Here is a 9,810-nt window from a genome sequence, read left to right as displayed (position 1 = left end):
TTATGTTGTGGGTCAGAGATGTGTGAATATGCACTGCCATTATATGAGTTATAGGTCTAGGGGAAATAAAAACGGATCGGATGAAATCATAATTTAAAGAATAAAATGCTTTGACGAGTATACGGGGGCGCAACAAGGACGCAGAGTGCGCGAACTGCGCAGAAATGAGTGCAGGTCTATTTCCAAGTTATACTGAAATTTTAAAGAATTGAGAAGTGTCAACTCAAAATGTTGGTTCTGTTTTCTCAGACTTCTTTCGACTTCAACCTAAATGGTATGAAACGTCTCTAAAGCCATGTCTGTGCGTATTCACGTTGTTTTAAAGAGGACACTGTTCCACCAATCTCATTATTTGTACAGTAAGTACAATCTTCATTGTGTTTCTTCATATATTTGGAGGATACGAGGTCACAGCAAAATCATCCAGCGCAGTCGCGCGCGTCCAAGAGCAGTTTTATTCTCCTGGGAAATGCATTCTGCGCGGAAAGTTATCCCAGACGCAGTTCAATTACCGCACACGTACTGAAATCACTTCACCCAAACTACACCGCTTCAGATTTGAGCCCAGCGCTGAGCAAGTGCTCCTGTCTGTCCTGCCTTTCCTGTGAAATCTGAAAAATAAATGGAAGGGTGAAAAAAGACGGTTTATAATTGATGTTTTCCCATGGAACAGCCCCTCCTCCCCGCAACACAGGCTAACCCTCAGGTGGAAGAAATCTTTTTTTGTGGGATAACATCAGGAGGGTTTGTCTAGGCGAGCCAATCAAATCCCTCCTCTGCAATAGATCGGTGCTATAATACAAAGCAGTAAAAGCGGTCGCCTCACACAAGCGGCTGCAGCTCGACTAGAGATCCCGTGGCTTTTAATTCCTTCACTACTTTTTTTTTTTTAAACCCTCCTTCGATGTGCCCCGTTATTACCATTTGTCTGAGGCGTTCATTTCCGCACCTGCCACAGTAGAGACCAGGCGAAGGCGAAGTAGAGGAGGAGACAAGGGCATTGCGAGAGCCGGGAGAGGCAGACGATAAAGAGATAGCAGCGGCGACTCGTTTGAGATCTTATAAAGGACAAAAAAAAAAAAATGCTGCTCTGGACCAGAATCGTATTGGTCGGTCTCATCTGCTTGTCCTTGGTGTCCTCTGGGATGGGATGCGGACCGGGCAGGGGCTACGGCAGGAGAAGACACCCGAAGAAGCTGACACCTCTTGCGTACAAGCAGTTCATCCCCAACGTGGCGGAGAAGACCCTCGGGGCAAGCGGTAGATACGAAGGCAAGATCACAAGAAACTCCGAGCGATTTAAAGAGCTGACTCCCAATTATAACACAGACATCATATTCAAGGATGAGGAGAACACCGGTGCCGACAGGCTAATGACTCAGGTAAGGAGACAGAACCTTTTTATTCTCCCCTTACTGCCCGTCTCCTAACGCACCATCACTGCGCACTGCAACAACCTCCTTGTCAGACTGATTGCGCACCTTAAGGGAAGTCTGTTTTACCCGCTGCTGAACTCTTCACACTGAGCCCTTTTTTTTTAACTTCCCTGTAAAAGCAGATGCGCTTTATGCACCAGGCACGGGAGTTTTCAAAGGCTGCAGGCTCTGAAAGCGAATGCAGAAATCCAGCTGGAGAAGTGATGTGCAGGCGGACAGTCAGGACACTCGGCCTTCATGATTGTGACAGTGTATTTAAAATATTAATGTGCCCCTCTCCTCATATCTATATTTGTATATTTTGTGAGGTTCTATTTGTTGTCTTACGGACGCACGTTGACGTTACATTACATGTCGGGAGGACATTCAGCATGTTGTTGCCTAATTACGCTTTAGATTGCGGCTCGTTTTAAGCGCCTTTTTCTTTATTCCAGCCCCGAACACACAGAGCTGGGGATGCGCACCGCTTCAAATAGCCGGGCTTATTCAGGCATGGCGTGGCTCATTCAGACATTTTCTCGCACAGGCTGCTGTAATTCAGCCTTTTCGCATGATGTGCACCGGCGCATGAAAACAGTGACATGTCTTTGAGAGTGTTCTGAACACTATCAGGACTTCATACACGGGTGGGACTCGGTCAGTTATAGGAGCACGGCGCGCAGGGGGTGATGGTGCCTCACTGGCATGGATGATGACATCTTTTTTTAAATACTCCATCCTAATGTAGGCAGTTAGTTATCAAAGCTCACAGCTCGTTCTGTGCAGATGAGACGAGGCTCACAACACGTCGGGGAGATTTCTATCGCGGTTGCAGGATGCCGCGTCTCTCCAGCATGACTTTTAGCACTCAGATGCTGGTGAATTATTAAAAGCGCTTGGGTGATATTGGCTGAGTAATAATAAAATGCCGGTGGTGATGGTGGTGCTGGTGGTGATGAAGCCAGGCGCGCGCGCCGGAGTCCCTGAACCCGTGCCTCGCACCATGCATGAGCACGAGCTCCGATGAAATATTCACTGTGCGTGCGGTCTCGGCGTCCCTCTCAGCCCTCCCCACATCTCCTCTGTGATACACCTATAGGTTCACATACACACAGAGATGATGAAATTACAGGCGCGTGGGGATGTGATTCCCAAACTGGGATTCACACCCCCCCCCCCCCCCACCCCCCATCAGATCCTCCAGGAGGTTCCAGGGGCTCCAGAAAAAAAAAAGATGGATAATTTGATTTCACAGTTATTTCATTCATCTATGAGAATATTGAGTAACATGGATCTGCAAGGCTTTCATCTGAGTAAAACACCCCACCTGCTGTATACACAGCTGTGTGTACAGGTCTGTATAAAACCATAAGGAGGAGGGAGTCCCTCAGATAAGATTTGACTATATGGCTGAAGTTCGTCTATTTGGGGGCCTGAAAATCGCATGTTTGAGAGCTGCTGTTACAGATTATTATTTTTTTTGTATTATTATTTTTTTTTAAAGGTCAGTAGTTGTTGCTTCAGGTTTATCGTCAGCTTTCCACTCAGCATCCGAGGGTTTACAGAAAACACAACAACATGCTCGAAGTATGACATGTACATGAAAGGGCTTTTTAGGCACCCCTCACTGGGCCTTAAAACGCAGTTTGAACTTATGACCTTTGGTCAGCGGGAGGCCATAGTAAGTTAAAACAGGTGAGATTGTTCTTATCGTACATGACATTAGGTCATCACATTGGGGGATGCATATCCAGAAGAGAGGAGCTGGGCTGTTATAAAGGCTACTCTGGCAGCGGTTAAGCATTATATCACATGCGAAATGACGCTGTGCCAACGGTCTTTGCGCTGTTCCACGGCTTTACGCATGAACCTTGCGGGCCTTTACGCACGGAGTTTTACGCATGGATGTAGTGGACTTTCCTTGTTAGCTTGTGTTTTAGAGAATAACTGTACTCGTACATGGAACAAGGCACGTGCGTGCAGTGGCTGCCTTAGCTGTCTGCAATTAATCAATTAATCAATCCATTCACTTAGGCCCAGCCTAGACTATAATATTTACTAGATAAAGCGCTTCAAAAAGCATACACTCCTAGGAAAGAGACGATGTCTCCTGGAGTGGCGGGGCCTGAGATGAACAGGAGCGAGACTCCCACCATCTAATCCACAAATGATAGCTTCATGTTCAGTCGTAAAATAGTATGGTCCCAAAATAAGTGGAGATGTTCTCTTGAGGAGAGGGGAGATGGCTCAATGTCCTAAATTCAATGTCTGTCCTGTGAACTGTCGTTTGTTTCATCATATCAGAGACAACATGTAAGGTTCCCCAGTACAATCAAAGAAAATACTTGATATGCAATGTTTAATCATGTCATCCATACCGGCACATGTTACTTTCCACGCGGAAGAAAATCTCCACTGTTAGATCTGTTAGCAGTGGAGCGCTGTTAGCACTCATGCAGTCTCATGCCCTCAGTGCAAAACGGGTCGGGAAAGAGACGAGCTGGCGGCTTGTTTGCACTGACAGGTAGCTGATAAGTGTTTCCTCTAACCAAATCATTTGTGAAAAGATTAAGAGGGAGGCTGTTGAACAACTTTACCCCGAGCACAAAGCGCCGGTCTAGGGCGCCCTGCTGGGCTTCACGGTGGCTGAGCAGAATTTGGCTTGATTTGCGGCACACGACCTAATGAATTAATAAATAGGTTAAGCTTTACGGCTCTTGACTCCGACAATCCCACTCAGAATGTGGGAGGGTTTTTTTTTGGGGGGGGGGGGGGGGGGGTTGGAAGGGGGAGGGGGGGGGCTTTTATCATTTTTTTTTTTATTCATCACATTCTACAAGTGTGATATCCTCATAAAACACCCACTGATATTCATCGATGCCTTTATTGTTGTTGTTGTTTTGTTATACGTGGTCTGTGTGAACAGTCTCGCTTTAGGACAGGCTGTCCATAAAGAAGAGAGGGACTCACACACACACACACACACACACACACACACAGACACACACAGACACACACACACACACACAGACACACACACACACACACACAGACAGAGACGCTTCTCTCTGCGCCCATATACCATCCCTGGATATCTCACAAGTCTGTCAGTCAGCAGTCCAAACACCCCCGACTTAAGGAGGCATGTCACGTTTCTCAGACTTTGCAGGAGAGGGATAATGAAAGTTTCCCTCCGCGGTTGGGCTGAAAAGACTCTTTGTGATGTTTTATTTGACATATTGGTCGAGCGTCGAGAATAGTTGTCTTGGAGAAGGCCAAGCATCTTCATTGAGAGCGCGGAGAGGTTGGGGTGCGACGATTTATTTATAAGACAAACTCCAGATATTTTAAGGCATGCCAGCTGCTCCTGAAGATCACCTTCGTATCATCTGCATATCAATTATTGATTTAAAGAAAACAGACAAGTTGCGACCAACAAAGGACTCGCTCATTTCACGGCCTAATACGAACTCATGAATTTGTAATGCACGCATGTTGTGTTCAACGCAACACTTTTGGAAAGAAAGGGATGCTGCTCGCACCTTTCCGAGACCAAAGACCCGTGTGTGATAGGCCAGTGAAGCGAACGCGGTGCCTTATCAATATTTCATCAGCAGCTTTCTTATCCGAGATGTGCCCTCTGACGCTGCTGAGCTCAAAGATGCAGTTTCACCTCAGCTGGGAGGAATCAGGTGTGGGCGAGGCCTCGGTGACTTTGGCTTTTAATCGTTATCGCTGTAATGGACAGCAGAGATCAAACGGACCAGATGTGTATTGGGGTGCGCTATTTCTAATATTGTATTTCTCTGAGCAAAATATGATGCATTATAGTCAATGAGCACCTGCTAGTCTTGGCAACAGCGTTGTGTCAATACAAGAAAGTATTTGGTGGCAGATGCTGATTGACACTGCGTGTGCGCCTCTGGAGCACCTTACATGCGCAGAGCTTGGACACAACAGGTGACTAACAGGTCAAATGTTTCTCCCTCCCGCAGAGATGTAAAGACAAGTTGAACTCTCTGGCCATCTCGGTGATGAATCAGTGGCCCGGGGTGAAGCTGCGGGTCACCGAGGGATGGGACGAAGACGGACACCACTTCGAGGAGTCGCTCCACTACGAGGGCAGGGCCGTGGACATCACCACCTCGGACAGAGACAAGAGCAAGTACGGCACTCTGTCCCGGCTGGCGGTGGAAGCCGGATTCGACTGGGTCTACTATGAATCCAAAGCCCACATCCACTGCTCCGTGAAAGCAGGTAAGGCTGCACAGATGATAGGGGGAAGCCTCCTCGTTGTGCCAAGAGAAACACTTCTGTCATGCGCACTTGAGCTGCTGGCTGTAAGAAGAAAATAACCAGATGTATCACCGGGGCACGTTTCCCGTCAGGTGCGATTGTAATCTGAAAGAGCAGGTGCAGCTCTGGGAAGCTGCAGCCATGCCTTATCTTTTAGAAAACGTCCATCCTTGTTCCTTCAGCTGTTTGCGAGGGAAAAGTAGACGTGATGAAGGTGTCAAAAAGGAAGTTGACGCTTTTAAAGTTTCCACAAAAAAAACAACTGATTTCAGTGACCAATCAGCTGCAACGTGTACATGTTAAAAGAAACACCACGTGAGAGCAGAAACGCAACTCCACGTTTTTGTTCTCTGATCTGTTGATTCGTTTGTATTGCGAAACTATACATTTTACGATCATCAAAAAAACCCTTCTCATTCAGTTAATGATTAATCACAAGAACGTGCACTCAATATGTGTCTAATGAGGTAATTGGAGAGCAGAGTGGAGCCACTCATTGTGCCTGTGAAACATGCTTCTATGAATGATGTATGGGTGGCGTTATGAGCATTTCCCATGCAGCTTATTTCTTGATCTTACATCGCCCCACTCTGTCTCCTGGTGGGAACCACGGCCATAAACTAACAAGGCTCCTCGAGTGACCTAGAAAAGAACAACATTTTGTTCACTTCCTTTTTCTTTTGCACATTAGTGGAAGCCAAGTGAAAATACTGGAAGTTGTGAAGTTTTTTAGGTTATAATTTGGATTCGATCGTCTAATGAGAAAACGAAAAATAATTTCTTGTTTGAGATAGTTCTTTCGGATTTCTTTCGTCTCAGCTTTGAGATCTTTTTAGTTTAAAGACAGTCTTCGTTGTAGTTCCTTTGGGGGGCTAAAACGACCTTACAGACCCTCACTAAGCTACAGGACACCTATGGCGCGTAGAAAGTATTTCCTTGCACTGATTGATGAACCGTGGCACCTTTTTTTTTTTTTTTTTTTTTTTTTAGCTCAGACTTTATTGATAAATCCCTTACTTATCATTCAACACACACGTTTTGAGATCACAGTATGGGCCGGGCCGACGTGTCATTAGGGGTCATGCGACTTTACCAAAAGGATTTGGCTGAACAATGTTGAATTGGTTGGGGTAAATCTGGTTTTCAGTTGTCACCTTATTTCATGCTCGGGAATCTTAAAAGAAGATTAAAAGCCCCAACTTCAGAGCAGGAAACCCCCCTTTGCTGTGTGCAGGACAGTGTGATCCCAAGAGACTGGTATGTGAAGAGCTCCACCAAGGCCAAAATTATTGTCATCAAGCCTGACAACAAAGCAGCGAGAGGTGGTAGAAAAGAGGGCACATTGATGTTGCACAACAGAGAGCATTTAAGAGTCCGGGCCCTCATTTAAATTCAAATCTACGACTCGAGAGGCTTGGAAAAGTGGCTCCACTGGGTAAATAGTAGTTGTGAGTCGCCTATTTGTGTGAATTGTCACATAGAGGTTTCTGCACCTGAGTAAATATGGGGACGAGTAGCTGGGAAAGGCGTAAGTGTTCTTTACCAGGAGTAGCTTGATCCACAAGCTGATTTAGAATAACAATGCCTGCTCTTTATTGGGTTTTTTTAATTAAGAATAGATGAGCCAAGGCTTTCACTTTTCTCGTCTCAGACAACGTGGGCCAAGCCAATACGCATTTGGCACGGAGGAGCAGACAGGCATCATTATGCAAAATGCATATGGCCCACCATGATGTGTGTGTAGGCAGGAAAAATACAAATATGAGCGAAAGAAGGGAGGCCAGTGAATGGGCTTTTCAATGGGCTTTTGAATGGCTGAAAGGCACGTGTGATTAGTTATTTTTAAGTTCTTAAAGTTTTAAAAGCTTAAAATATTTCTGCTTTGGAACATCTATTGTCTTAAAAGTATTTAAAAAAAAATATGTTTTCAGTAGGCCTACGATGGTTCTCTCACGGTTGAAGACTTATTAACATTTTCTGACAGTGTAAAAAAAAAAAACGTGTATTGTATTTCAACAACACTCTCTTATTTTAACAGAGAACTCCGTGGCAGCGAAGTCCGGCGGCTGCTTCCCGGGCTCCTCCACGGTCACCCTTCAGGACGGCACCGAGAAGGCGGTCAAACACCTCCAAACCGGCGACCGGGTCCTAGCAGCAGACGACGACGGGAAACCGATTTACACAGACTTCATCATGTTCATTGATCAAGACTCAACGACCAGGAGGCTCTTCTACGTGATCGAGACCGACTCGGGCCAGAAAATCACCCTCACGGCGGCGCACCTCCTCTTCGTCGGCCGCAACTCCACGGAGGGGGAGCGGATGTCGGCGATCTTCGCCAGCCAAGTCCGATCCGGACAAAAGGTGTTCGTGTTTGATTCAGAGCGAAGTCGACTCGAGCCCGTGACCGTAAAACGGATTTACACGCAAGAGCACGAGGGCTCCTTTGCGCCGGTGACCGTGCAGGGGACCGTCGTGGTGGACCAGGTCCTTGCGTCCTGTTACGCAGTGATCGTAGACCACGACCTGGCGCATTGGGCCCTGGCACCCGTCAGGCTCGCCCACTGGGTGTCCTCGTTGCTTATCAGTTCCCAGCCTCGAGTCAGCGCACAGAACGACGGAGTGCACTGGTACTCCAAGGTCCTTTATCAATTAGGAACATGGCTCTTGGACAGCCACTCGATCCATCCACTTGGGATGTCGGTATACTCAAGTTGAAACCTCTACTACGGGAGCAGAATGAGACTACATGTAGGACACACGAACTATTCAGTAGATTAAATAAAATAAAATAATAATAATAATAAAAAAACGAACGAACAAACAAACAAGACAAAGGCCCCAGCGGAGTTGGGATATTTATTTCAGTGACTTTTCCATGTGTCCCCTTTCAAAGAATGAATGGAGCCTTAAAAAAGTTTCTCTTTGAATAATTTATTCTCATGTGAACTCGCTGCTGTCACACAAATGGATTCTGAAACGGTGTGAGCAGCAAATTGTGCATAATCTATTTTTGTATATCTCAAATGCAAAAAAAAAAAAAAAAAAGATGAAAAAAAAGATGAAAAAAATGGAAAAATAAAAAATATCGCCAAGAGAAAGAAGAAGACCATGTAGAAAGGAGCTAACGTTGACAGGTTGTAATGTTCATATGTGCATATATGTGCAACTGACTGTTATATTTTGGGGAGAACAAACTTCGCGGGGTTCCATAAATTATATTTTTATACACAGAATTGTAAATTAGATTTTGACAGATCGCTACCGAATCACATTTCGTTATTTGAAATAGTGTAAGATATGAGAATATATTTTAATTTAAATACAGTAGTTGGGAAAGTATTGGAAAATCTTGTACTGCTTGGTTTTATTAAGAATTTTATTATTTTGGAAACTGTTCGTTTAAGTTGTCGGAGAGGGACAGATATTCTGCCTCATGTCTGCATTCTCTGCTTTTCCTTTTTTTTTCGTTGTGTTTCTATTTTTCTGTTTTCCTCTGAGAAAAATATTAAATGCAGATTCTGACAATTCAGTAACAGTTAAAGTAGTACTGAAACAGTTTCGTTAAATAAATTAATAAGTAACTCCTGTAAATGTACTAAAATGTATTTTTCTTTTCATATTTTGTAATAGGGAAATAGTTTTATAGAAATGACCTGCGGCAGATGCAAAGTTTGGATAGTCTCTATAGCCAGACCATACCAGTTAACTTTCATAACAGGGCGATGCGTCAAAAATGTCTAGAGTTTATTATTTATATGTTTATTACAAAATGAGATAAAGAAAATCTTCAAACTTGCAGTTGTTACATGTCTTTGTCTGAGTGAACTTCACAGCAAACACAAAAGGGAACATTTGAACGACAGTAGGAGGCACTTTCCGGCCAAAGGAAAGGTCGCAAAATGAGCAGTTGGAAGAGCTCATCGATAAACTAATTATATTGCGCTTCTCACATTGATCAAACATGTGTCTGATAACCAGGCGTGTATTCTTCTGGCGGTAATAATTAGCATATAATTGTTTTACATGATAATTGAATGAGCTCTAGTGGGAGAGCCAACACACAATCCCACCCCGTTTGCTAGTTTTTTGTTTTTTT

At 44.8% G+C, this 9,810-nt stretch overlaps 1 protein-coding gene across 1 annotated transcript; it reads left to right on the top strand.

Moving 5' to 3' along the window:
- The first annotated feature begins 829 nt into the window (after positions 1–829).
- Positions 830–9,510, top strand: shha (sonic hedgehog signaling molecule a). The gene is made up of 3 exons (XM_068709926.1): positions 830–1,382; positions 5,411–5,672; positions 7,750–9,510. Exons 1-3 carry the CDS (start codon positions 1,083–1,085, stop codon positions 8,427–8,429), a joined length of 1,242 nt encoding a protein of 413 aa, XP_068566027.1. The 5' UTR covers positions 830–1,082; the 3' UTR covers positions 8,430–9,510.
- The last annotated feature ends 300 nt before the right edge of the window (positions 9,511–9,810 follow it).

The sequence above is a fragment of the Cebidichthys violaceus genome, unplaced genomic scaffold (assembly GCF_023349555.1).
Source record: "Cebidichthys violaceus isolate CVI_PGR_0920_01 unplaced genomic scaffold, fCebVio1.0.p SCAF_15, whole genome shotgun sequence".
In the NCBI taxonomy this organism is placed as follows: Eukaryota; Metazoa; Chordata; class Actinopteri; order Perciformes; family Stichaeidae; genus Cebidichthys; species Cebidichthys violaceus.
This window is presented reverse-complemented; position numbering and strand designations above follow the sequence as displayed.